This window comes from Podarcis raffonei, chromosome 13 (genome assembly GCF_027172205.1).
Source record: "Podarcis raffonei isolate rPodRaf1 chromosome 13, rPodRaf1.pri, whole genome shotgun sequence".
Classification (NCBI taxonomy): Eukaryota; Metazoa; Chordata; class Lepidosauria; order Squamata; family Lacertidae; genus Podarcis; species Podarcis raffonei.
The window spans coordinates 36,441,108-36,468,866 of record NC_070614.1 but is presented as its reverse complement, the minus strand read 5'-3'; the positions used below and the strand labels follow the sequence as shown (position 1 = coordinate 36,468,866).

Sequence of the window (27,759 nt, the reverse complement as noted above, 5' to 3'; positions counted from 1 at the left end):
TGTTGCAAATCCACCCACCAGACTGGAGTTTCTAATCGTAAAATCTGGTCCAGCTGCCGCCTCGCATGTATGAGCGAGGCCATTGAAATCAAGCCTGGAATGGGTCATGCGTGGTCCTGAGGATAGGACACCCCCAGCTGCCTACGGATTTCATCCAGGATAGAGTGGAGAAGTTTGCTGTCTCCAAGAGACATGATGGGGCTCTCCTTCAGGCCTGCGGAAGAGGAAAGAGAAAGGAGAATAAGTCAGGATGCTCTGCTGCTGCGCGCAGTCCGCCCAGGAGTGCCCAAGACTTTTACCTTGAAGGAGACATTGCCTGACGTGTTCTGCTTCATAGCACAGGCCAGTGGAGTTGATGAAGTACAGTTTTTGGGAAGGATGAGGAAGAGGAAACTCTTCCTTCTGTCCATTGACAACCAACTCTTCTGGGCACCAGAAGGGACCGGGAATCTGCCGAACACAGTTGTGAGAGGAAGCATATACCAAAACAGGCCCCAGAGCTCTCAGAAAGGGGTTATTTTGGGCAAGTCATTTGTAAAGATATAGTTATGGGGCTCAAACTTTCCCAGGAGGGAAGCTCCAGGCTGTGCTTATGCTGACATTTATGTATTCCACAACATTTTGCACATAGGTCAAAAGCTGATTCTTCCATTCAGTGCAAAATGTGCAAATTAAATAAATTTCTACCCAGTGGTTGTTGTTGTTTTAACTCCACGGTCTCCAGATACACATATGTGTGTGTATGTGTGCTTTTCTCTGTCCTACCCTCACCCACCCAAACCGTCCTTCCTTACCCTCTTGGCCAGGAAGGGAGGAGGTTAGGTCCCTAGAGGAGCCTAGGGAATCCTGGATTGTGATCCTCCTGAAGCTTCCTATTGTTTCCAGGAAGATGCAAAGTGTATCCCCTTCTCCATGTGGTCCAGGACTTACCTCGATTATCCCCTTGGTGCCAGTAATGCTGGCTTTGTTGTGCATCCAGGTCATCATAGTATAAGTGAGGACAGCTTGGCGTTGGCCAGAGTAGTTCAGGATGATTGAAGCTGTTTTATCTACATCTTGGGGGAAACAAGCAACAGTGGTCATATCCACATGCCAGTTAGGCTGTGTTAGGCACATCATATTCTGCGCCCACTGCACACTGAGATCTCGTTTTTCCTACCCTAGTCTGGACCTATTTGCACATTTTATACCCCTGAAGGCAATTTTTCACAAACTGGGCTGTGTACACACGCCATACATTTAAAGCACAATGCAGCCTTTCTACTAAGTACTGTATTGGCCCAAATATAAGCTGCACTCCCCCCCCCCAAATTTGGGTCGTGAAAAGTTAAAGTGCAGCTTATATTCCTGACCTTACCACAGTGGTACAGTGGTACCTTGGTTCTCAAATGCATTGGTACTCAAACAACTGGGAAAGCAAACACTGCAATCCCGGAAGTAAGTGTTCTGGTTTGCGAACTTTTTTCGGAAGCCAAATTTTGAGTGCCACGCTTCTGTTTTGCGTGTTACACTGAGGTCTGTCTGTTTTTGCTATTTATTTTGTGTTTTTGTTTTTGAGGCTTTTTTGCTTTGTTTTTGTGACTGTGTGGAACCCAGTTCAGTTACTGATTGATTGATTGATTGTGTGACTGCAGTATAGTGGTATCTCACGTTACAAACGCTTTGGATTATGCGTTTTCAGGTTGTGGACCGCGGGAAACCCGGAACTACCGGAAAGGGTTACTTCTGGGTTTCGCCACTCGTGCATGTGCAGAAGCGCAGATGCGGAGCTGCAGGTTACAAACGCTGCGGGTTGTGGACGTGCGTCTATCACAGATTACGTCTGCAACCTGAGGTTCCACCGTACATTGTTTATTGCTTTCATTTTATGGATAAATGGTCTCGTTAGATAGTAAAATTCATGTTAAATTGCTGTTTTAGGAGTTGTTTTTAAAAGTCTGGAATGGATCAATCCATTTTGCATTACTTTCTATGGGAAAGCGCGCCTTGGTTATGGAATGCTTTGGTTTTGGAACGGACTTCCAGAACGGATTAAGTGTGAGAACCAAGGTACCACTGTATCTGGTATACCCTTGAATCCCTGGTGCAAAATGCTGACCTCTAGAGGGGACCAAGACCAACCCAATACTAACCTGTCTCATGCAAGAACCCCGAGGCCACAATGGACTCTGGCTTCTCCCCATCAAAAACCATGCAGGCCAGCTGAACACAGTAGATACCAATATCCAGTAAGGCGCCTCCACCAAGATCTTTCTTCAGAACCCTGGGGACAGTTACGAGAGGGACACCAAACTCGGCTTGAACCACTAACACATCCCCCACAGTCCTTTGATTGAGCAGAGAGCGGATCTTCTCCAATGCAGGGAAGAAGCGAGTCCAGCAAGCCTGAGGACAAATCAGAACATTCACCTACTGCCGCCCCACACCAGGGGCTCGTGCTCCCTTTGCAGGGGTTGGAGATGCCAGGCCAAAGCCCATCAGTTCTATACGGTACCCCTTTGGCCTTCAGGGAGCGCTTCTGCCTCTTACCTCCATGAGGAAGACCTCCTTTTCCCGAGCTGCCTGCACCATCTTCTTGACCTCTGCAGCGTTCATGCCCAGGGGCTTCTCGCAGAGCACATTCTTCCCAGCCTGGATGAAGAGGAGGGTGGCTGGCAGGTGGTGGGGATGCACCACTCCCACATACACCACATCTGCAAAAAGAAAGGGAAGTCCAGAGGAAAGCTTCACTCCTGAGCTCAGCCGCAGCCAACATTTATCTTGAGAAAGAGGCTGAGCCATACACTTACAGTGGTCCCTCGGGTTACATACGCTTCAGGTTACATACGCTTCAGGTTACAGACTCTGCTAACCCAGAAATAGTACCTCGGGTTAAAAACTTTGCTTCAGGATGAGAACAGAAATTGCGCAGCGGCAGCAGAGGGCCCCATTAGCTAAAGTGGTGCTTCAGGTTAAGAACAGTTTCAGGTTAAGAACAGACCTCCAGAACGAATTAAGTTCATAACCCGAGGTACCACTGTAAAGCACAACTCCCTTAGCAAGCTACAGTTCCCAGGATTCCTGTGCTTTAAATGCGCTTCCAATGTATGCAGCTAGAGTCTGAATGGTTGGGGAGACCCTCCAGGCCTGCCCATCTTCCCCACCTTTTTTGCTCTTGGTACTTTCCTCCCTGCGCCCCCTTGCCTCAAGCCCCACTCCTCAATGGCCTTGCTTCTCTCCCTCCTTCAGTGTTTTGCTTGGCTGGAATATGCCCTTGAACTCCAACAATGCCTCTTGCTTGTTTGGAAAGAGAACAGAAAGGGGTGAGAGAGTTTATGTAGAAACTGTGGTGCTTGCAGCCAAAATCACAAATGCATGTTTTCTATTTCTCCTACGCACGTGGGATAGGAGGTTTAAATCTAAACCTACAGAGTTAAATCCATTTCCAACAGAAAATGCTCTACTGTACAAATGTAAACATGCATATCGGTTGCTCTGCCCACTTTTGCCTCTGGCTCCTCCCACCAGGGATATGTGGCCCTTGGAAAGTTGCCCAGAAGGGAATGTGGCCCCCAAGTTGGAAAAGCTTCTCCATCCCTGTTGGATGATGTTCCCATTCCAAAACCCAGTTTACATTGTATGGTAGAGGGGGATTTCCCCTCTCCCTTGGGGGACAGATGTGGCACATCTACTGCACATGCAGAAGATCCAAAGATTCCACCTCCAGCATCTCCAGGTGGGGCAAGTCAAATGTAGACCATACTGAGCTGGATGGACCCCATGGTCTGACTTGGAACAAGGCAGTTTCCTCCCTCCCGGTGTCCCCAGGGTTTCAAGGAAGCTTTCTCACCAACATCCGGATCCTGAGCCAGTTCTGCATAAGAGCCATAGGCCTTGGGGATGCTGTGGTTCTTGGCATATTCCTGTGCCCGGCTCAGCTCACGAGAAGCAATGGCCACCACCTGGGAGGTGAATGGGGCGAGAGACAGAGGAAAAGAGTGTGACCCTAAAACAGCACAGGACTGGAGCACAAGAAAGACCACCTTCTGCTGGAAGGGCTTGGCCAGATTGAGCAGCTATTAGTTTCAGAGGGCCTTTTGCTTGTCTGTCCTCCATCTGAAGATAGGAACATAACCTGGACTGCTGGATCAAGCCAAAAGCCTATCTGCTTTTCCTGGTGCAGTCGACTGGATTAGACATTGTATAGAGACTTGTGACTGCATACCTCCAACATTTCTCTGATGAAAATAGGGACGTCCCATCCCATAATAATAGTTTTACTATTTATACCCCGCACACATCTTACTGGGTTGTCCCAGCACTCTGGGCAGCTTCCAACATATATAAAAACATTAAGAAACCCTTCCCTATACAGGATTGCCTTCAGACGGTTCAGGGGTCGGTTAACTTCACAATTCTCCAATGAAAATAGGGACATCCTAAGGAAAAGTGTCTTAAAAAGCAGAGACATCACCTTGCCAACAAAGGTCCGTATAGTTAAAGACATGGTTTTCCCAGTAGTGATGTATGGAAGTGAGAGCTGGACCATAAAGAAGGCTGATCGCCGAAGAATTGATGCTTTTGAATTATGGTGCTGGAGGAGACTCTTGAGACTCCCATGGACTGCAAGAAGATCAAATGTATCCATTCTTGGGGAGATCAGCCCTGAGTGCTCACTGGAAGGACGGATCATGAAGCTGAGGCTCCAATACTTTGGCCACCTCATGAGAAGAGAAGACTCCCTGGAAAAGACCCTGATGTTGGGAAAGATGGAGGGCACAAGAAGACGGGGACGACAGAGGACGAGATGGTTGGACAGTGTTCTCGAAGCTACAAACATGAGTCTGACCAAACTGCGGGAGGCAGTGGAGGACAGGAGTGCCTGGCATGCTCTGGTCCATGGGGTCACAAAGAGTCGGACACGACTAAACGACTAAACAACAACAACAAAGGAAAAGTGGGACATTCCGGGATCAAAACAGAAACCGGGACGGCTTCTCTAGATCAGGGACGTCCCTGGAAAATAGGGGCATTTGGAGGGTCTGTGACTGCTTGTCCCACTGCCAGATGAATCCCAGGGGAGGCTGCCAGCTGAGTTAGGGGCCACAGCAATCCAGGTGCATTGTTTTATACTTTTTTTGAATGTCCCGCAATCTTATCATTTGTGTTCTTATAAATCAAGCACGGCTTGTTGTTTCTTTTTGTATTCCAACATATTCCTTATCAATAAAAAAATCTGGTGTGGCACGAGAAAGGGTGGCCCAGAGAAAAAAGTTTGAGAACCACCGGGCTAGTGCAACTATGGATGGGAGGTCCACTGCCCAGATCAGACAGAACCTGCCAGCTATTGGTGAATAGTAGCTACACAAGTAAATCAGGATGAATGCTCAACAAATAGGTCATCTGGAGGAGCGTCTAGTTAGTAGGCCAGGGAGAGCCTCTAGGTTTACAAATTCTTGAATAAAGGAATCCAAATTCCCCCTTTCCTTAAAGCCAGCCCCGCTGCCTTCTTCCGAATCGCAAGTTGCCTGAAGTTGTATCTTTTCTGCATCTATAATGGAAACCACAGAACCACCTGCCTTCTCCAGTGATCTGGCACAGGGATGGGAACTGTTGGCCTTCCTGATGTTGGGGGTCTCCAACTCCCATCACTCCCAGCCAGCACAGCCAATGGTCAGGGATGATGGGATTTGTAGTCCAACATCATCAGGAGGGCGACAGATCCCCCACCCCTGATTTAGCATCTTGGCTTCCAGAGAAGCCAGTCTCTTTAATTCTAGTTTTCCCTTCTTTCCCGAGGACCTGGGAGCCCTAGGTGCCCTAGGACCACTGTATGTTAATAGACCACTGTATTTTAATAGACCACTGTATTTTGATAGACCACTGTATTTTAATACTTTGTTGGAAGCCGCCCAGAGTGGCTGGGGAAACCCAGCCAGATGGGCGGGGTATAAATAATAAATTCAATTCTATTCTATTCTATTCTATTCTATTCTATTCTATTCTATTCTTCCCAGTTTGAACTTCCCATTCAGTTCCATAGGTGGGAATAGCCCCCCTCCATTCATCTTTGGTCTGTGCTCCACTTATTACCTTGTGGTCCTCTGGCGGCAGAGTCTTCAGAGCCACCAGGAAATCGTGGCTAATCTTGCCAGCAGAGCAGATCCCCCAGCGGGTGGCTGTCATGGTAGCAGAGAGGAAGCGAGAGAGAGGCGTCATGTGTGGACGGAGAAAGGCAAGCAGCGCTTGGTATGGCCTCTAGCGCAGGGAAAGGACCACTGCCCCTCAGTCAACGTGCGTGAAGCTTGGACTCTGGACTTGGGCACCTGGCCCGCTATGGAGCGAGAGAACCAGCAGGGGGCAGCAAATCCCTCGGAATGAGAAGGGACAGCACAGGTATGTATGTGGGGGTTATTCCAGGAGCCAGGTATCTTAAGAGGGCTTCAATTTTGGGGGGAGGGAAGTGGTTGGACAAGGAGTTATCCACATTTACTTTTGGCCCTGCTCTTTCCAGGCACAGGCTCCTGCTTTAAATATCTGTGTCTGGGTGTTCTGAAAACCAGCAGGGATAATAGGGGCATTCTGGGATTAAATCAGAATCTGGGGGTGGGGTGGCTTTTGTAATACTGGGACTGTCCCTGGAAAATCTTGGGATATTAGGAGGGGATGTAGGGAGCTGCCACGTTTACACTGACTTGTCAGCTGCTCCTGAGGGTTTTAGACAGGAGTTTTCTCCACACGTACCTGGAGACTGGGCCATCCCAGGATGTTTTGCCACTGTGGGCAAAGCACCCCCATGCTACCCCCTGCCCCACAGATCCAGGCCCCCTCACTTTCCTGCTGGCACACCTGCGCTGCCGCCACAATGCAGCAGCAGTGGCAAGGACAAAGTGGTCAGGACGACGGTGCTGTGGCAGTGGGGAGGGCAAAGCCTGGGCAGGCTGGCAGCGTGGAGTCAGGGGTCAGATCTGCCACCTGAGGCAAGTGGTTTCACCTTGCCTCATGGATGGGCCACCCCTGCCTGGAGAGGCCGAACATTGAATCTGGGGGCTCCTGCATGCAAAGCAAATGTTCCACCGCTGAGCTATGGCCCCTCTGCAAAAGGAGCCTTGCTGGATTCAGGCCAAATGGTGTTCATGTGGCACTGAGTTCCACAGTTTAACGGCACCTTGTGAAGGAGTGCTTCAGGGCTTCATTGGCAAACAGGTCATTGAGACAAACAGGTCATTGCCCACAGGGTGTGGTTTGTTCCTTTGTTCTAGTTTCTCAGATTTTTTTTTCTAGAAAGGGTATATCTGAATTAAACTGGAGGGTGGTGGGAGATATGGACTGGCATTGTTATGCACACTACGGCAACTAAACAGCAGAGGGGAGGCTTGAATCCAATAATTGAGCCCATGGAGCAACTTCTGCTTGTGCAACACCCCCCTTCTGCTGCCCCCGCCAGCCCCTTCCGCTCTCTCAGGGCAGATTTGGTGAGCACCCAGTGAGAGGAGAGGAAGCTCTGTTGTGTGAGAGGAAGTCACAATGACTTAATTGGACACAATCCAATGCATTTAATGTGGAATGATCATGCCTCGTTCGAGAACATTTTACACGTGTATGTGTGTGTGTTTCCACATGACACAGTTGTCCTTTTGTCATCTGCCCATTTCCCATCAGTTGTTCTGTGTTGTCCCCACACTGGAAGGAACCTTTTTTTTCTAAAGGAAAAGAATGGAATAGCGCAAACTCCACGGGTGTGGAAGTTATTGCTTATTCTCCACATGGTATGGAATTTATGTAGTGGTGTTTGGAGCGGTTGAGGCTCTCGCAGCCTGACACATTTCCACCCCGTGCCTTCTCAGCTGCCTTTCTGGTGACCAACAGATGGGCTTCAGAATTATTCAGCATTCCTCTTGATTTCGTTTTCCTCAAAAAATAATACTTGTGCAGTGGTTATGAGACAGCTCCATCTAGCGGTTGTTATCCTGTACGTTTCTCTATCACTTGCTGCAAAAAGTTTGATCGTGGAAAGGTGACGTAAAGTCGCACTATCTAGCAACCACTAGATAGTTATATAACATCATTATATGTTGTATAACTTCGTAAAAATATTGAATGTGCTAATTCGGATGAATGCAGAATGGAACAAGTGATGTATAACCTCTGTGCCAACAAATCAGGATTTATGCCCAATGAACAGACATCTGGAAACAGCCCAGTCCATTGTGGACCATTTAGCCTTAATTTTGATTTAATTTCCTTAACAAAAATGTGTGTGGCCTGCTGCGAGACACCAAAAAAAAAAAAAAAAAAAAGCTCAGTCTTTCTGGCTCTTTTAACTCTCTCGTGCTCTCAGTCTTAAGACAGTGGAATGAAATGAACCTTTAAAAAAGAAAAAGGAAAAAGAATTCTGGCTAAATGCAAATTCAGGAATCCCACTCTGCTTAAACCAAAGTATTACAGTGGTACCTCGGGTTACAGACGCTTCAGGTTACAGACTTTGCTAACCCAGAAATAGTACCTCGGGTTAAGAACTTTGCTTCAGGATGAGAACAGAAATTGTGCTCCTTCGGCACGGCGGCAGCGGGAGGCCCCATTAGCTAAAGTGGTGCTTCAGGCTAAGAACAGTTTCAGGTTAAGAACGGACCTCCGGAATGAATTAAGTACTTAACCTGAGGTACCACTGTACTTAAATGTAAAAGAAGGACCCAGCAGAAGGACAACTTGAGCACCGCTGGTTTCTTAGGACAGTTTTATCCTGTGTTTCTGCCTCCCTTCTTAAGCTGGGGAATACCTGGCCTGTTGTTTAACCCCTCCGCTCCCCATGTCCCACAGCCCTTATTCCCAGCCCTGTTGTTCCAAATTTCTCCCCTTGCCCATGCTCCCAGTCCCTTCTCCCACTCCCTATCCAGGCCTCCTTGGAAGACACAATAACTCACCGTCCAAAATTGGCAAGAGCTGCTTTATTGGCCATACATGTCTGTACCACAGCCCAAGTCCATCTGTGTGCAATTTTATTTTTGAAACTGAATATGGGGTCTTGCAGGAGGGCGGGTAATGGAGTGTGTGTCACACTTTGTCCTGAGGGTAAAACACACCCACTTGTTGGCGAGCTTCCTCCAGGATGAAATTGACCAGTTCGCTGTCCGCATGTGTCAGGATGGGACTTTCTTTCAAACCTGGAAGATGTGGGAAGGGAGGAGAGAAGGCTAAAAAAACACAACAGGTTTCCAAATTCCTACTTGGCCAGGAAGCTCACTGGGGGACCTGAACCAGTGGATGTAGTCCCAAAGGCTGGTTTTGAAGCAAACTTTCCCCCTTCTCTCACTCTACCCCTTGCTTTTTAAAAACGTGGCTTATTGAATTTTGGCCCAGGCAATCTAATAAAAGCGAGTCTGCGGGGTTTCGAACTGTTACCTTTGAGGAGACACTGCCGGACATGCTCCGCTTCGTAGCGCAGGCCGGTGCTGTTCTGGAAGTGCATTTTCTGGGACGGGGGAGGCAGGGGAAACTCTTCTCTCTCCCCGTTGACCACCAACTCGGTTGGGCACCAGAAGTGAGATGGAATCTGGCAGGAAGCAAGGAAACTGAGAGAAAACTGGGGAGGGTGTGTGCTCCTGCCTATGCCACAAAACTGGCTTCGCACAGCCACCTTCGAAGGAAACGGACAACGCCACCCTGTATTATTCTAGCTCCTGTTTCCTTCTCCTCGTCTGCCTAGAATGCCCTTCTTTACATACAAGGTGTTTCTGTCGCAACATTTGGGCCATATTCACACACCCTACATGTAAGGAAGCTTTCAACGCTCATGGCTTTCCTCCAAACGATTCCGGGAGCTAAGGATGCTGAGAACTGTCAGGAGACCCCATATTCCCCTCCCAGAGCTACATTTCCCATTGCTCCCTTGGAAGAGGGATAGATGGTTAAACCACTATAGAAATTCTAGCCCTGAGAGTTGCCTATCAACACCTTTAACAAACTACAGTTCTCATAATTCTTTGCAGGAAGCCACAGCTGTTTAAAGTGGTATCATAGTGCCTTAAATATGGGAGTAAATGTGGCATTGCTTTCCAGCTAAGGATTCCATTTCGGATTACAACACAGGGCTGCCTCCATTCCTAGACTCCAGTTCTTTGACCCTGGGTCCCCTAATGTTATTGGACTACAAATCCCATCGTCTCTAGCCTGTTTGGCCAATGCATAGTGACGAAGAGAGTTGCAGTCCAACAATATTGGGGGAGGGGGGGTCAGGGTTGAAAAAATACATTTCTAACCATGTTATGTACTGAAGTTCTCACCCTGGGCCAGCAGGGGGATACTGTACATAGTTTTCACTCAGGTCCACATATGAAAATAAGGGGTTGAAAGTGACGTTCAGTGATTGGATAGTTACAGAAAGTAGTTACTGTTGCGTTGTAGTGGAGCTCTATATATGCAGGCAGGCTGGGACTTCTGGGTTGGCGCCATTGGTAATGGCGGATTCCCTCTGACTCTGAGGGACTAGCTCCATGGGATTGGGTCTGCACTGCTGCGGTGAAGCAGGGACCCTTCAAAAATCACAGGCGGGTGAAGCCTGTGAGCGTGGGACTCGGCGGGCACCTTTTGCGCCCCCCCCCCAATTTGTGAAGGAACCCATTTACGGGCTCCAGAGCGAAACGGGGCGAGTGGCGCGGTGCTGAAAGTCGACTGCTTCTTCCGCGGAGTGAAGTCGCACAGCCGTTATTGGAGAGCGCTGACTTTTTCCTGGGACAATTTGGCAACAAAAGCAACTACCCGTGAGTAGGATAAAATTGAACTTAAAAGGAGAAAAATAATCAATTCGGCACCGAAGCAGGGAGGTATAAACAGGAAGTCCGCCTTCCGTTTCTTGTAAACAGATCAAAGCAAAGAGACTGTAAGCTAAAACTTTGAAAGACGATTGAAAAAGGACTTAAATCCTAACATCAAATAAGTAATCTCCCCTCCGGATTGCAGGAGAGGAGGGGGGAAAGATTTGAACTGTATTTTTCTGCAAAAAAAAGAAAGGAAAGGAAGCTAAAATCCACCGCTTAGAACCTGGGAACGGACTGCCTAGGGACGATAGGAATGCCGTACTGTGAAAGCACTATTGGCAAATAGAGTACCTTTGACAGCTAACTCTGCAAGAGAGATACAGTGTTTCTGGCTGACTTCTCTTGGTTTTAAAGTAACTGGAGATTAAGTGCAACTGAAACTGTCGTCTTTTTGAGAATTGGGGGACTTAAAAAAGGTTATTTTCTTTTTAAAGTTACAAGCTTTGACTGTTATTGTGTCCCCCTAGAGGAAGTTTGACATTGTTACAATAACAACTGGGCCAGGGGAATTTTCCACTTCAAAACAAATCCTAGCCGTGGGACTGACCTTGGATTCTAACTAGAGTGTTATGGCAGATGGAAAAGAAAAGTTAGAGTTGCTTCAAGAAAAAACAACGAGGTCGGGTAGATCCTTTCGCACAGATACTGGGTTGCAGCGGAGAGCATCAACATCTGGCCCTTCTGGACCATCTGGATTATCAGGGGCTGCACCTGTACAAGCTAAATCAAAAGGAATGTCGTCTGAAGATGTTTTAGCTTTGGCACTGGGAAAAATTAATGAATCTCTGGAAAATTTAACTAGACAAGTAGCTGAAACAAATAAACAAGTAGCTGAAGCATCAGTTAAAATTGACCAAAATACTACAAGTATTAACAATTTGGGACAGAAGGTGAACACTAACACAGAGACTATTGAGAAATTGTTACAGGAATCTACTTTGACACGGAAGACAGCTGAAGAAGCAAAGGAAATAGCAACTGCTGTTGAAGAGAAGATACCACCGATATATACGCAGCTTGAGGATCACAGGTTGATGTTGTCTATGATTGAATTGAAGGAGAAACAAACGAATCTGAGGATCAGGGCCGTACCTGAACTTGAGAAAGATAATTTGATTGAATTTGTCACGCAGGAATTTGCAGACTTCTGGCAATTAGATTTGGGGAAGGAAGAATTCAAGATAGTGAGTGCATTTAGGCTTGGAAGAGGAAGAAAGAAGAACAAGGTGAGAGACTGTTTGATTACTTTTTGAACAAAAGAGGAGAGAGATAAAATTTTGAATCTGCATTTCCGAAAGACTCTGGAAATACATCAGTCAAGCGTGGAGATATTTAAGGACATTCCAAAACATCTTTTGGATTTAAGGCTTAACTACGGAGATCTGGTTGCTCTGTTGAGAAGCAACAGAATTATCTTCAGGTGGGAATTCCCTCAAGGCCTGTCATTTAGATATAAAGGAAGAAAGATAAAAATAAGATCAGTTAACGACAAAGACAGATTTTTGAAAGATCACGGAGAGGACTTACAGAAAGAAGTGGAATCTGGAGAAGAGCCAAGAGCACTGGAAAGAGGAATACTAGACATAGCAAACTTATCTTTTGGATTGCATAGTCCAGAGAAAGTGACACCACCGACAGAACAAGAACAAACACTTGGTGCAGTTGGAGGAAAAGCAAAGTAACTACATCATGGCTCTGCAACTTTTAAGTTGGAATTGTAATGGCCTTAACTCTCCTCGGAAAAGGAAAACTGTTTTTCATTTATTAAAAAAGGAACAATTGGACTTGATTTGTTTACAGGAAACACATGTGACAGGGTTACATAGAAAAGTATTGATTAATAAAAGATTGGGACAGGAGTTTATCTCATCTGACAGAGTTAAAAAAAGAGGCAAGCTGAACTCTCCAGTTCAGTTCTGTTCTGGCTTGTGAATAAACAAGAGCTGTTTGAAGAATTGCTGTGTCGTCTGATATGTTCACCCACAACTTAACAAACCAGGTACAATTTCCCCCCTCAGACTGCTTTAGGCCCTGGATCGGAAACTAGGAGTTACCTCGATCATGCCCTTGGTGCCGTTAATGCTGGCTCGATTTGGCATCCTGGCTGTCATGGTGCAGGTGAGGACAGCCTGGCGATTTCCCGAGTAGTTCAGGATGACTGACACGGTTTTGTCCACACCTGAGGAAAACGAAACACAAGCCTGCCACTGGGGGGGGCACCTCTCCTGCCCTCAGTCTTCTTTGGCACCCACTCACAGATACACCTCAGCAGTTTTTATTTCTTCTTTTAAATGTTAGCATCACAGCACAAACCCGCCACCCTGTCCCCCCTCAGGCTGAAAAGCAGAGGCAGATGCTCACACCAGAGGGGAGAAAAACCAAACTATGCCCAAAGTTTGACAAAGCAAAAAGAAGTTTCTATAGCGTGTCAAAACAACAAAAACTATTGTCATCTTATGTATTACTTGCCCTTCACTAGCAAGTCCTAGGCAGGTGACAGCAATTGAAAATTGAAAACATTTTACAGTATAGTCACAGGTTATAGTCACATGAATTTGATGGACTCCGAAGGAACGCATCTCAGGTGTCAAAGAGGTACATCTTCTGGATTTCTCTTATCTTCAGCGTTAGTGTAGCTCCTTAGTTCTTCTCATCTGTTTGTGGGAATTAAGGTATCCCAAACCTCCACATCCGTACTGCTCCCCTTCCTTCCCCAGTAAGAAGGGCCAGCTCTACCATTGGGCAAAATGAAGTAACTTCAGGCCGAATGAGACACCATTTTTAAAAAAGGCAGCAAATGATTCAGTAAAATGTAATTACAGCTCCTGGCTGACCTTTCCTTTGTTTTTCCTTCCCTTTCTGGATTGTTGGCTCAGATTCCAGGATCATCTTGTTTTATCAGCTAATGCTTGGGAGACGGTCTCTTAAAATCTGAGGCACTTTCTGTGCTTGTGAATGAGATCCCCACGAGAGTTTGGAGAAGAAGACGTTCTTCCAGCTGAACAGTCAGAGACAGGAAGTAGCAAAGGCAAGTTTGAAAGAAAGAGGGACAGAGACAGGGAGATGGCAGAAAGCATATGGGGAACAGATGTGAGATAGTGGATCTATTGTCCTGCAGTTTGTCCCCACTTGTCTTCTGCTTGTCGATTTGTAATTGGCAATAAATATTAAAAGAATCCCATAAGCAAGCAATGTTCTGTCACCCACAGCAAAATCAAACCTGCTAGCACTACCCTGAGACAGCAGAGAAACATAGGGATGGAAGGATCTGTCAACTGTAAAATTTGGAAAAGTGAGAGTTTAGAAACATGAGTGTGTTTTAGCTCTTATATTGCTTCATAAAGTATGGATTTGATAGATTTTACTTTAACTGTGAATTGTACTGAATTTCTCCCCATATGTAAGAGCACATTCCGAAAAATTTTACACATCACTTGGGAAGACAGGCAAACTAATACCAGTGTACTGGAAGAAGCAAAGATCAGCAGTGTTGAAGCAATGATTCTTCAACACCAACTTTGAAGTGTTGGATTTGTCATGTTGTGCGGATGCCTGATTATCGTCTTCCAAAGCAACTACTCTATTCTGAACGTAAAAATGGAAAGTGTAATGCTGGTGGTCAACAAAAGAGGTTCAAAGACCCTCTCAAGACAAATCTTTAAAAATGTAGTGTAAACACTGACAATCGGGAAACACTGGCCTGCGAGCGCTCCAGTTGGTGTCATGGGTTTTGCAAACGCTCGAACTCAGGACGAAAGGGAGAAACACGCTAAGAGGAAGGCGCGTTTGGCAAACCCTCACCATGATCAACTCCCACCTGGAAACCTATGTCCCCACTGTGGAAGGACGTGTGGATCCAGAATTGGCCTCCACAGTCATTTATGGACTCACTGTTAAAACTGTGTTCATGGAAGATAATCATACTTGGCTATGAGTGATCGCCAAAGAAGAAGAAGAAGATATTTATTTAAGGAGGGCACCTTAAATACTGTAGGAACTTTCTGACTCTTAACTTGGGCCAGCCCTTTTTTTTATTTGGTTTCCTTGATGGACAATTTCTGAAACTCCTTACTTCTTCCCCTGACAAGGAAAGTCACCAGCCAAGTACTCACCTGTATCGTGCAGGAATCCAGAGGCCAGAATGGACTCTGGCTTCTCTCCATTGAAGACCATGCAGGCAAACTGGATGCAATAGCAGCCAATATCCAGAAGGCCACCTCCCCCCAGCTCTTTCTCCACACATCTGGGGATGGAGAGTTGCGGGCTCCCAAATTCAGCATGTAACACCATCACATCCCCGATAGAACCCTGGCTGAGCAAGGAACGGATCTTCTCTGAAGCAGGGAAAAAACGCGTCCACAGACCCTGGCGTACAAAAATTGCACATAGCCATGTTGGCACATTAGGGGGGGGATATCCAGAGCTGGTCCTTTATTAAGACAAGCTACGTAAAACCCCATAAAGATGCGAGCAAGGTAAAAAAAATATTCTTCAAGCTGTGCATACAGTTTGCATTTTTGATAGTCTTAAGAACAGGGGTCAGCAACCTTTTCCTGCTGTGGGCCGGCCCACCGGCCCTCAGACCATGTGGTGGGCCGGACTATTTTTTTTTGGGGGGGGAGGAATGAACGAATTCCTATGCCCCACAAATAACCAAGAGATGCATTTTAAATAAAAGCACACATTCTACTCATGTAAAAACACCAGGCAGGCCCCACAGATAGCCTAGAGATGCATTTTAAATAAAAGGACACATTCTACTCATGTAAAAACACACTGATTCCTGGACCGTGCATGGGCAAGATTGAGAAGGTGATTGGGCCACATCTGGCCCACAGGCCTTAGGTTGCCTACCCCTGCTTAAGAACATGGGGGGTTTGATGCCAAGAATGGCTGAATCTTCAGATGTTGCTGGATTGCAACTCCCATCATCCCTGACCATTGGTCAACCTGATGGGAGTTGTAGTCCAAAACATCTGGAAGGCCCCCAGCTAGGGAAGGTTGTGTTAGGGCAGCAGGTAGAAGGGCTGATTCGAATGCTGGCAACCGGCTGCCAGCCCTTTTGGACTTCTAGTGCTGGGCCAAAGGAAACAGCATTTCCACAAGCAATGCCAAAATATTGGGGGTCTAGTTTCCAGCAGGGCTTCCCCCCTCCCTCCAGGGTGGCCAGATTTGCTTCCCATTTGAATTCCCCACAGTTTAGTGTTTATATTTGAACCCTAAACCATAGCTAAGTTTAACTATGGCTTGTTTAAATAAGTCAGTTTCATAGCCTATGGTTTGGAGCTAGCTTGCTTCAAACAAACCATAAGTGCGGATGATGCAATGAGCGGCAATTAATCAAAAACAGGAGTCAAATGTTCAAGGGGGAAAGATGTCTAAGCCTGGTGGGTGGGGAGGCTAGGCTGGTTCACACCACAATAAACTATGGTTTGTAATTATGTCCAAACATAGCCAATGACTTGGTTTGAACATAATGCTAAGCTAAACTATGGTTTAGCGCAAAGAAGCAAAGATACAGGACCCCACAGTGAAGACCGCAGCTGCTATGTTCCTCCCCTGGTCCCGCTGCTGCTGCTGCTGTGTTACATGGGGCTAATCCATGGTTTGATTTAGCATTATGTCCAAACCCAGGCTCACAGTTTGCTCCAGACAAAGCATGAGCTGCAACGCTTGTTCTTTGTTTACCACTCCCCCAGACAAACCCTGGATTTGATTCTAATGCTCAGGCAAATTGTAGCTTAGCTCACAGCAATGTGGCAGCAGCAGGACCTAGGAAGGAGTGAGATCTTCACTCCAGGAAGTTGCACCTTTGCTAGTTGGCACTAAGGGCTTATCCTCACTTACCTCTTTCCAGGCACAGGTCCACACTTTAAAGTTCCATATCCAAGGGATTTTTTTTTTTTTTTGCCCTGGAGCTTTCCCTGAGAAAAACACGCTCTTTAGTGCTCATTTGGAGCAAATGGCAATTTGAGTCTTTCAAGGGTTGCTGTTTGCTCTGATTCAGCTTTAAAGAGAGGGTTTTTGTGGGGGAAGCAAAAAAACAACAACGGGTGCTTGGACATAGAACTTTAAAGTGCTGGCCATGCTTGGAAAAAGCAGAGGAAAAGTAAGTGTGGATAAGCCCTAAGTCATGGTTTGGTGAAACTCCAGCGGGTGCAGAATGCCGCGGGGAGACTCCTTACAGGGTCCTCGCTGCGAGATCACACTCACCCGGTGCACTGGCTCCCGGTGGAGTACAGGATCAGGTTTAATGTGCTGGTTTTAACCTTCAAAGCCCTATACGGCCTAGGACCCTCGTACCTACAGGACCGCCTCTCCTGGTATGTCCCACAGAGGAACTTACGGTCTTCAGACAAAAACATCTTGAAGGTCCCAGGCCACAGAGAGGTTAGGCTGGCCTCAACCAGAGCCAGGGCATTTTCGGCTGTAGCTCCCGATCTGGTGGAACGCTCTGTCACAAGAGACTAGGGCCCTGTGGGACTTGACATCTTTCCACAGGGCCTGCAAGACAGAGCTGTTCCACCAGTCCTTTGGCCAGGTCACAGCCTGACTCCCTCCTTCGGCAATCCTCACAGAACTTCTAGCCCAATGGTTGCCATTAATTTGATTGGAATTAATTTTATAATGAAATGATTTTAGAATGTTTTATCATTTTACTGTTGTTAGCTGCTCTGAGCCCGGCTTCGGCTGGGGAGGGCGGAATATAAAAAAAAATTATTAATATTATATGTGAACCAACAGGCTGTGGTGGACATTGGGCTTTGAAATTCCAGCGGCGCTGAATGCTGCTGTGCGATGCCAACACTCGCCCCCTCCGCCTCTTGCTTTCCGTTGTTCATCATTGTTGCAATGCCCTCTAGGCTTGGCGCCCAGGGTGGGTGGGCCGGTTGTGATCCCCTAAGTCTGCCTCTGCTTCAGGGGGACTGCCTTTGCCTTGTACCTCCATGAAGAAGACGTTCTTTTGCCGAGCTGCCTGCACCAGGGCCTTCACTTCTGCGGTGTTCATGCCCAGAGGTTTCTCACACAGCACGTTCTTCCCAGCCTGGATGAAGAGGAGGCTGGTAGGGAGATGGTATGGATTCACCACCCCGATGTGGACCACATCTGTAACAGAGATTTGAGAGAGTGAATAACAGATTGAGGTTGAATCCTGACAAGACAGAAGTACTGTTTTGGGGGGACAGGAGGCGGGCAGGTGTGGAGGACTCCCTGGTCCTGAATGGGTTAACTGTGCCCCTGAAGGACCAGGTGCACAGCCTGGGAGTCATTCTGGACTCACAGCTGTCCATTGAGACACAGGTCAATTCTGTGCCCAGGGCAGCTGTTTACCAGCTCCATCTGGTACGCAGGCTGAGACCCTACCTGCCCGCGGACTGTATTGCCAGAGTGGTGCATGCTCTGGTTATCTCTCGCTTGGACTACTGCAATGCGCTCTATGTGGGGCTACCTTTGAAGGTGACGCGGGAACTACAACTAATCCAGAATGCGGCAGCTAGACTGGTGACTGGGAGCGGCCGCCGAGACCATATAACACCAGTCTTGAAAGACCTACACTGGCTCCCAGTACGTTTCCGAGCACAATTCAAAGTGTTGGTGCTGACCTTTAAAGCCCTAAACGGCATTGGCCCAGTATACCTGAAGGAGTGTCTCCACCTCCATCGTTCTGCCCGGACACTGAGGTCCAGGGCCGAGGGCCTTCTGGCGGTTCCCTCGCTGCAAGAAGCCAAGTTACAGGGAACTAGGCAGAGGGCCTTATCGGTAGTGGCACCCGCCCTGTGGAACGCCCTCCCATCAGATGTCAAAGAGAAAAATAACTACCAAACTTTTAGAAGACATCTAAAGGCAGCCCTGTTTAGGGAAGCTTTTAATGTTTAATAGGTTATTGTATTTTAGTGTTTTGTTGGAAGCCACCCAGAGTGGCTGGGAAAACCCAGCCAGAAGGGCGGGGTATAAATAATATATTATTATTATTATTATTATTATTATTATTATTATTATTATTACTACTACTATTATTGCCAAGACCAGCAGGAAATGGAGGGTGGGCGAGAGACAGTGGAAAAGACCCTGATTCTACCCACCTACTTAGTTCTGTGCAGTTCAGATAATCTTTTTTATGCCCACGAGTATTGAGTGTTTGTTGCCAATGTCTAGAGGCAGCAGCGATTTCCACGATTTGGGCAGTCCTTGCAAGGAAGTCTTTTGCTAGCAGACCACCTGGCAGTACTAAAGGGTGTTAAAGTGAATCAGACTCACAGACCACCTAATGGCTACGGGAAAGAACTGGGTAACAAAAAACAAACTTTGCACGGTGCATAGGGTAATCTGAAATGTTGTTCTCCAGCTGACGATAGAGGTACGGCTTGAAAGGACTGGCTATTGTAAAAGATCTTGTCTCCGTGCTTCTTTTGATTTGCTTTTCGTGACCCAGTCTCACCTCCACTTGGAAGGTCAATGCATGTTGGAAATTAATAATAATAATAATAATAATAGCAACAACAACAGTTGTACCTTGCCCATCTGACTGAGTTACTCCAGCTACTCTGGGTGGCTTCCAACAAAATACAAAAACACAGTAAAACATCAAAAATTAAAAACTTCCTGAAACAGGGCTTCTCTCAGATGTCTTCTAAAAGTCATATAGTTGTTTATCTGTTTGACATCTGATGGGAGGGCATTCTACAGGGAGGGTGCCACTGCCGAGAAGGCCCTCTGCCTGGTTCCCTGTAAGCTCACTTCTCACAATGAGAGAACCACCAGAAGGCCCTCAGAGCTGGACCTCAGCATCCGGGCTGAACGATGGGGGTGGAGACGCTCCTACAGGTATACAGAGCCAAGTCTGCTTTAGTTTTGCACACTATATTATTGTCAAGCAGTCTGCTAACAAAAGAACCCCTGGCACAGACGTGTGCCAGCCCCTCATACAACAGGGTATCAAATCAAGCGTTACGCATTGTGCATATGGTAACCAATTCAGTACCCCACATCTCAAGCTCCTGCTGGCTCCTGACATAACCTTGGATAACCTCGGCAGAAAGAAGGGAGGGAATCAGATGAGCCTGATATGTCCATGTTTGCTGAGTCAGCTGCTCACCAGCACAGAAGCTTTTTCTTAGATGTAGCAAAAAGTGGTTAGGCACATGGATAACAGATTATTTCCTTCTGAGAAGACAGTTTAGAAAGGCCACATATTTCCAAGAAGTGGGTCGCTACAACAGCTCAATAGATCCTTTGTTCATAAAAACAATAATTAAAAAACTTCAGAAACTTGCAAGCAAAGGATACAAAGGGCACCAGTGTTCCTCAGGGGACAGATCCTGTTGTATCATCCTGTAGTAGCCATGTGGCATTGTCTGTAAGAGAGCTGGCAGGCACAAGCCCTAAGGCGGCGGGTCTCAACCTGTGGGTCCTCAGATGTTGTTGGACTACAACTCCCATCATCCCTGAGCTCTGGCCTTGCTAGCTAGGGGTGATGGGAGTTGTAGTTCAACAACATCTGGGGACCCACAGGTTGAGAAAGGCTGCCCTAAGGGGACGCTTGGCATCAGGCATCAGCCTTGGACAGACAGTGAGGTCACAGCACCTGGAAGGACCCCAGTGCTGCCTCAAAGGAAAGGCCATAGTAGCTCGTTGGCAGAAGGACCCGAGTTCAATTCCCGACATCTCCAGAAAGGGCTGGGATTGTCCTGCCTGAATCCCTGGAAGACCACCCAGGTCTCCCCAGCAGCCCTTGGAAGAAGGCTGGGAAGCAAGTTTTATACTCACAGAAGTGGGAACTCAGTTTTGGGGGCAAGGATGGGCCTGCCGGATGTCACTGGACTCCTGTTCCCACGAGTCCCGGCCAGCAGTGCCAAGGATGGTCAAGGCTGATGGGAGTTGTTGTCTCTCTAGCCACAAGTTCCCCAGCCCTCTTTTAGGAGGGAAGGCAGCTCACCAACATCATCATCCTCAGCCAGTTCTGCGTACGAGCCGTAGGCCTTGGGGATGCCGTGGATCTTGGCATATTGCTGAGCCCGGCTGAGGTCGCGAGAAGCGATGGCCACCACCTGGAGGAGGCGGAGGAGAAAGAGTTAATGGGCAGGAACTGCTGGCCTCATCGCTCCCCCACCACCACCACAACTTTCTTACAGTGCCTGCATTATGTCTTAGGTATCAACCCATATTTCCCCCCCTTATTGAGGGGCCAATCCTATGGCTAGGATCCACCAGGATGAGCAGTTTAGGATCCAGTGGATCTTTGGCTCCACAGCTTGATTTGTGGCTCAGCTGTCCTTAAGTCCCTTGACCTTGGCTCAGCTGAAGATACAAAGCCGTATACCTTCCGATGCTTTCAGACACCTGCCTTCAGATGTTATTTAAAGGTTGTATCTCCTTGGCTCAGGGGTTCCATTACTCCATACCCTCCAACATTTATCCAGTGAAAATAGGGACGTCCTAAGGAAAAGTGGGACATCCCAGGATCAAATCAGAAACTGGGACGGCTTCTGTAAATCTGGGACTGTCCTGGAAAATAGGGACACTTGGAGGGTATGCAATACAGTGGTACCTCGGGTTTTTAACCTGAAACTGTTCTTAACCTGAAGCACCACTTTAGCTAATGGGGCCTCCTGCTGCCGCCGCCACACGATTTGTGTTCTCATCCTGAAGCAAAGTTCTTAACCCAAGGTACTATTTCTGGGTTAGCGGAGTCTGTAACCTGAAGTGTATGTAACCCAAGGTACCACTGTATGGGCAAGCTTTAGGCCAGCTTCTTGTGAACAGGATTGCCTCTTTAATCTGGATCTTTCCTTTCCAGAGAAAACCTGAAGAGTTGTTTTTGTTTTAAAGATGTGGCGAACAACCCATTTGTGATATTTGCCAGGCTGCTTACAAAGTCAAGTGCCTGTGCAGAAGGATCCTTGGCACCAAAGGAGTGAGAAGGGTTACTACGTTCCAGCGCAAGCCGTTTCCTAGACAGGCCAGAAAGGGAGCAGCAATCCAGGAAGGGCGTCTTCTCGAAGCTGAGAGGAAGTTTCTGCTGCCAATTGAGGTCACAAGCTCTGGGCTTCAGTCCCACAGCTGCCTCCCTCTCTCCTTCTAGGACAAACACCAATGCACAAGGCACAGCGAAGCACTTTGCAAACAGAGTCATCCAAACACTCTCCAGCACAGGCAACCAATAACGAAAAAGAGACGTCGTCTGCAAACATGCCTCCAGATCTAGCACCTGCACCATAGGTGGGGCTCACAGGTTAAACACTTGGGCTGTGGAGAGCTGGAATTAAAATTCTTTCTAAAATGGTACAGAACTCCAGCCCAGCTAGCTAATATGGTAGCAGGATTGAATTCTAACTGTTGGCACTGTAAACTAGCCAAGGGATGGTTTTCCCATATGTGCTGGGAATGCCCAGAGGTAAAGGAATTCTGGAATAAAATCCTAAAGGTTATTAATGAATTTTTTAAAGTGAAGCTTTCAATAGACTTTGATTTCATGACAATGGGTATACGTGGAAACACGGCTATAGAGAAAGGTGACCAGCTTACCTTCAAAGCTATGATTTTAGCAGGAAAGGCAACGATAGCTTTAGGTTGGAAAGGGAGAGAAAAATAGACAGTAGAGGCATGGAATTTGTTATTTGTTTGAATTTATTCAGTTGGACATTGTTGCAGTCATGTCACAGGAAACAATTTGGAAGGTCAAGTCCACCACGATAAGGAACAGATGGAACCCCTATCTTCAATGGATAGAAACTACTGGAACAAAAGACATTCAGTGGAAACTAAAGATGCTATGCCCGTGGCTTAGGATAATTGTTCGAACCCTTCCAATGGATATGGGGGGGGAGGGGGGGAGGAAAAAATTGTACGGGAAATTTAAAAATTGGAAGGAGATAATATAATGTATGTATAAATCCCAAACTCAAAACAAAACAAAAACAAAATAATACTTGGGCTGTGTACACACCAGACATGTATAGCTCACCCCACAACAATCCCAGGAACTGTAGTCTGTTAAGGGTGCTGGGAACTGTAGGTCAGGGGGTTAACTACAGTTCTCAGGATTCTTGGGTGGCTGTGCCTTAAAGGGATGTTGTGTATGCAGCCTCTGATAAACAGCCGAGGCCCCAAACTCCCCCTTCAGATCTCTGGGACAGAAAGCTGCTGAAAGTGTTCACAGAGCCTAACCCCATCCCACTCATTTTCTGTCTTCCACTCTGGTCACTTCTGGGTACGGATACAAGAGAAATGTGCCTGGATTCACATTTAAAGCCAGATATATCAAATTTGCAGTTTCCAAAAGAGTGTGAGAATGGTAACTTAGGACTCGGCTATACAGCTGCAAATAAAACATTGTGAATGTGTTGTAAAGTGCAATATACAACTGTGGCACTAGGTGGTGGTGGTGAGCTATAGCAAATTCAATGCATTTTTCAAAACGATTTTTTTAAAAAAGCATTTTCGCGACGTTTTTAACAAGTGATGTGTAGATTCCACCACAGCCATCTTTCAAAAGTTGCACTTATCTGAATTTTGCGATGCAAGTTCCCCAACAGAATAATGCTTACAACAATGCACATATCAGGGGAAACTGTATTTTTTATATATATATATATATATATATATATATATATATATATATATATATTTGAACACATTATATCAGGAGAAGTTGCTTGCAAAAATGTGCACATCAGTCAAAGCGGCATACAAAAATGTGTTTCTCAGAAGAAAATGGCAACAGTCTAGTTTCTGTGACTGCATACGCACCATACATTTAAAGCACCCCCCCCCCAGAAAAGAATCCTGGGAACAGTAGATTGCTAAGAGTGCTGCAATTGTAATTCTGTCTTGGTAAACTTCCGTTCCCATGATTCTTTTCAGTGTGGGGTGGCGGAGACTGCTTTAAACATGTGGTGTGTACACAGACTTAGTCTTACACTCCGAGTTTCATTTCTCTTTGCATGAAGCCACCTAAATCTCATCATTTCCTAGCTGGGATTGTGGGTGGGGGGTCAGCTATTGAGAGCCGACTCCAGCAGTACTTCTCCTGGTTCTATCCATTTGTCCAGCCCCCGGTCCTCCGACACAAGTCATCTATCTGCTGTATGCGGTGCTTTTTATTATCATACTAGCTTTTATTAAAAATTTGTTGTGAAAACAAATAAACAAGGAAAAGTATATATAGCGTCTCACTTTCAGTTCATAAGAGTCTTTGGAATGAGATACCATCAAGGCTTTCTTTCAGCTACAACTTGCCAGAACTCAGTTCTATCATCTCTCATGTGGGTGCTGTTGCAATTATAATGGAACAAGGGAGGCACTCGTGGTGAGTTCTGGCTCTTCTTTTTCTAGAAAAATAGCACTGTATGTGGTATTTAACAATCTAAACAAGAGACAGCTGTTGCCCCAAGGAGATGAAAGTCTCAGATTTGGCAGAAGGTTCATAGAACAGGAAACTGTGAGTACCTAGGAGTCTGGATCAACCAGTCATTTAAGAACATCAGATCAAGCCAGAGGCCCATTATTCTCTTTTATTTTTAAATAATTACAGTGGTACCTCAGGTTACAGACACTTCAGGTTACAGACTCCTTTAACCCAGAAATAGTACCTCAGGTTAAGAACTTTGCTTCAGGATGAGAACAGAAATCGTGCAGCAGCAGCGGGAGGCCCCATTAGCTAAAGTGGTGCTTCAGGTTAAGAACAGTTTCAGAATGAATTAAGTTCTTAACCTGAGGTACCACTGTATTGTGGAGTGACTAGTTGCTTCAAAGAGAACAGCCATTCTCCCAACCATGGGACATGGCCTGGATCCTGTTTCTTACGAGAAATGCTGGCAAAACCCCAAGCAGATGGGTGCCACCCCCTCCGACAGGAAGCTGATGATAGAAAATGGGTTTCTGCTGCCCAAGTGCTTTCCCTCTCAAAAACCACCCCGCTACCTTGTGATCCTCGGGTGGCAAAGTCTTCAGGGCGACCAGGAAGTCGTGGGCGATCTTCCCTGCAGAGCAGATCCCCCAGCGTGTGACCACCATGGCAGAAGAGGGAGAGAGGCAGCAGATCTAGGAAGCAGCGCACGGCTAATGGCAGAGCGGCGACCTGCTCAGAGGAGGGAAACTTTCGTAACAGTTTAAGAGTTTGCTGCTTTTAAAAACTCTCGGGAGTGGCGAGGAGCCAGCAGGGGGCAGCAGAAGCTCGTGATAGGGAAGGGAATGGCAGGGGTTGAATCCAGGAAAGGGAACCTCACTGCCTCAAAGTCCTGGGTTCTTTTAAGCCAAGGTTGTGGGACCGGTGGCCCTCCTGATGTCGCTGGACTACAACTCCCATCATGCCTCACTATTAGCCCCACTGATTCGAGTCGATAGGAACTGGAGGGCAGCAATATTGGGAGGGCAGCAGGTTCCCCACCCTGTGCCCTAGGGAGAGAACAATTCCCGCCGCCCCACAACACTGGCAACAGGGCTCTACACCTTTCAGAGCTTCATAGGCTGCCATGTTAGGAAGAACTTCCCTATGGCATGCAGTGAGCAAACAGTCTTACATGGAGGGACGTGGGTGGCACTGTGGTCTAAACCACAGAGCCTGGGACTTGCCAATCAGAAGGTCAGCGGTTCGAATCCCCGTGACAGAGTGAGCTCCCATTGCTCTGTCCCAGCTCCTGCCAACCTAGCAGTTCGAAAGCTCACCAGTGCAAGTAGATAAATAGGTACCACTCCAGCGGGAAGGTAAACAGCTTTTCCATGCACTCTGGTTTCCATCACGGTGTCCCGTTGCGCCAGAAGCAGTTTAGTCATGCTGGCCACATGACCCGGAAAGCTGTCTGTGGACAAACGCCGGCTTCCTTGGCCTGAAAGCGAGATGAGCGCCACAACCCCATGGTCGCCTTTGACTGGACTTAACTGTCCAGGGGTCCTTTACCTTTTCACCTTTTCACATGGAGATAAAGGCTCTCAGTGGCTACTAGCAGCCATAGTTATGCTCTGCCTTTGCAGATGGTGGAAATAATGCTTCTGAATACCAGCTGCTGGAAATCTCAGGAGGGGAGAGGGCTCTGGCGTTTGGGTCCTGCTTGTGGGCTCCCCAAAGGGGTATCTGGTTGGCCACTGCGAGAGCAGAATGCTGAACTAGATGGACCATGGACAGTGGCAGACTTGGGGCTTCCAAATTTCAGAATCCCCTCTTCACCTCTCATCTTCTGTTCATTGCTGCGGTGCCCCCTGTAGCTCCTTTGGCTTGGCGCCCCATGCAGGCAAACCAGTTTCGCTCCCCTAAATCCGCCTTTGCAAGGGGCCTGATTCAGCAGGGCTCTCCTTGCACGTTTAGCTGTTTGGCAGTGGAACACAGGCTGCCTCGGAAGGCGGCAGTAGGGACGACGAGGAAGGACACACAAATCTGCTTTCTGCTTACACAGGTGATGTATAACTCTGATGTATCGCTCGCTCATCAGTTATTGTGTATAACAAGGGTAAAGGTAAAGGGATCCCTGACCGTTAGGTCCAGTCGTGGACGACTCTGGGGTTGCGGCGCTCATCTCGCTTTCAGGCTGGGGGAGCTGGCATTTGTCCAAAGACAGCTTTCCAGGTCATGTGGCCAGCATGACTAAACAGCTTCTGGTGCAACGGAACACCGTGATGGAAACCAGAGCGCATGGAAATGCCACTTACCTTCCTGCCGGAGCAGTACCTATTTATCTACTTGCACTGTGTGTTTTCGAACTGCTAGGTTGGCAGGAGCTGGAACCGACACACCATCATGTGGATTCGAACCGCTGACTTTCTGATCGGCAAGCCCTAGGCTCTGTGGTTTAATCAATAACACCACCCACATCCCTATAACAAGGATAGTAAAGGTAAAGGTACCCCTGCCCGTACGGGCCAGTCTTGACAGACTCTAGGGTTGTGTGCTCATCTCACTCTAGAGGCCGGGAGCCAGCGCTGTCCGCAGACACTTCCGGGTCACGTGGTTAGCGTGACAAGCTGCATCTGGCGAGCCAGCGCAGCACACGGAACACCGTTTACCTTCCCGCTAGTAAGCGGTCCCTATTTATCTACTTGCACCCGGGGGTGCTTTCGAACTGCTAGGTTGGAAGGCGCTGGGACCGAGCGATGGGAGCGCACCCCGCCGCGGGGATTCGAACCGCCGACCTTTCGATCAGCAAGTCCTAGGCGCTGAGGCTTTTACCCACAGCGCCACCCGCATCCTTATAACAAGGATAGGTAATCCTTTTTTGGCCCAAGATCTGCATTCCTTCTGGCCCACCTTCTGAGGGTCACATGGTGGTGGTAGGCGGGGCCAGAGGTGAAAGTGGGTGGAGCAATGAATGTCAACGTCATCTGTGGACAGGAGGCAAATGTCTGCACCTACTCAAACACTCTTTCCTCTGTCCGGGCAACCAGGAAACGTCATCAGAGCTCAAGGTCACCTCCTAGCCAGCCGAAAACACTCAGGAGCTGAAGCTGGGCCGGAGAGAAGGTGCAGCCTGGATATAGGGGGCGTGGCCTGAGAAGACTTCCAAAAGCCAAAACAGACTTTCTGATCCTCCTTACCTCAGAATTATACAGTGGAAATGATGGCAAAGTATTTTTACGTGCTTTACAGCTGTGCTATGTTTGCCGCCTAGATACTCTTTAAGTGTGCGACATATAGGCTATAAATAAAATATATGTCACCTTGTGCACCTTAGCAGAAAGTTTAGCTCGAAATCAATAAAACAATCAATAGTGAGTAGAGCAGGGTAGGAGCTGGTGCTCCTGGATTCTCTGTTGAGAGGAGTGTGGAGTAGATCTAAGGAGGCAGGAGAGGTGGGTTCTGGTGTGGGTGAGTGGGTGGGGTAGGGGAGCAGTCGGCCTCTTTCTTTTTAGGCATGAGAACAAGTGAAATTCAAGCTTGGGTCACCTTGTCCCCTCCCTGTCTGCACTGAAGACTGATCTAAGGCGATGGAGGGCTGCGCTGCTGAGCCAGGGGAAATTGGAGCCGAGTGCA

The 27,759-nt window shown here is 47.4% G+C and overlaps 2 protein-coding genes across 2 annotated transcripts; both read right to left on the bottom strand.

The window, feature by feature from the left end:
• On the bottom strand, positions 1-6,353 carry LOC128400112 (trans-1,2-dihydrobenzene-1,2-diol dehydrogenase-like). The gene is made up of 7 exons (XM_053362129.1): positions 6,073-6,353; positions 3,830-3,941; positions 2,530-2,693; positions 2,133-2,385; positions 931-1,055; positions 300-450; positions 1-214 (listed from the first exon to the last, which is right to left on the bottom strand). The coding sequence occupies exons 1-7, from the start codon at positions 6,196-6,198 to the stop codon at positions 105-107; spliced, it is 1,041 nt and encodes a 346-aa protein (XP_053218104.1). The 5' UTR covers positions 6,199-6,353; the 3' UTR covers positions 1-104.
• Positions 6,354-8,910: 2,557 nt separating this feature from the next.
• On the bottom strand, positions 8,911-25,016 carry LOC128399991 (trans-1,2-dihydrobenzene-1,2-diol dehydrogenase-like). Its single transcript, XM_053361907.1, has 7 exons — positions 24,720-25,016; positions 20,734-20,845; positions 17,740-17,903; positions 14,909-15,161; positions 12,851-12,975; positions 9,382-9,532; positions 8,911-9,143 (listed from the first exon to the last, which is right to left on the bottom strand). Exons 1-7 carry the CDS (start codon positions 24,810-24,812, stop codon positions 9,034-9,036), a joined length of 1,008 nt encoding a protein of 335 aa, XP_053217882.1. The 5' UTR covers positions 24,813-25,016; the 3' UTR covers positions 8,911-9,033.
• Positions 25,017-27,759: the final 2,743 nt, after the last annotated feature.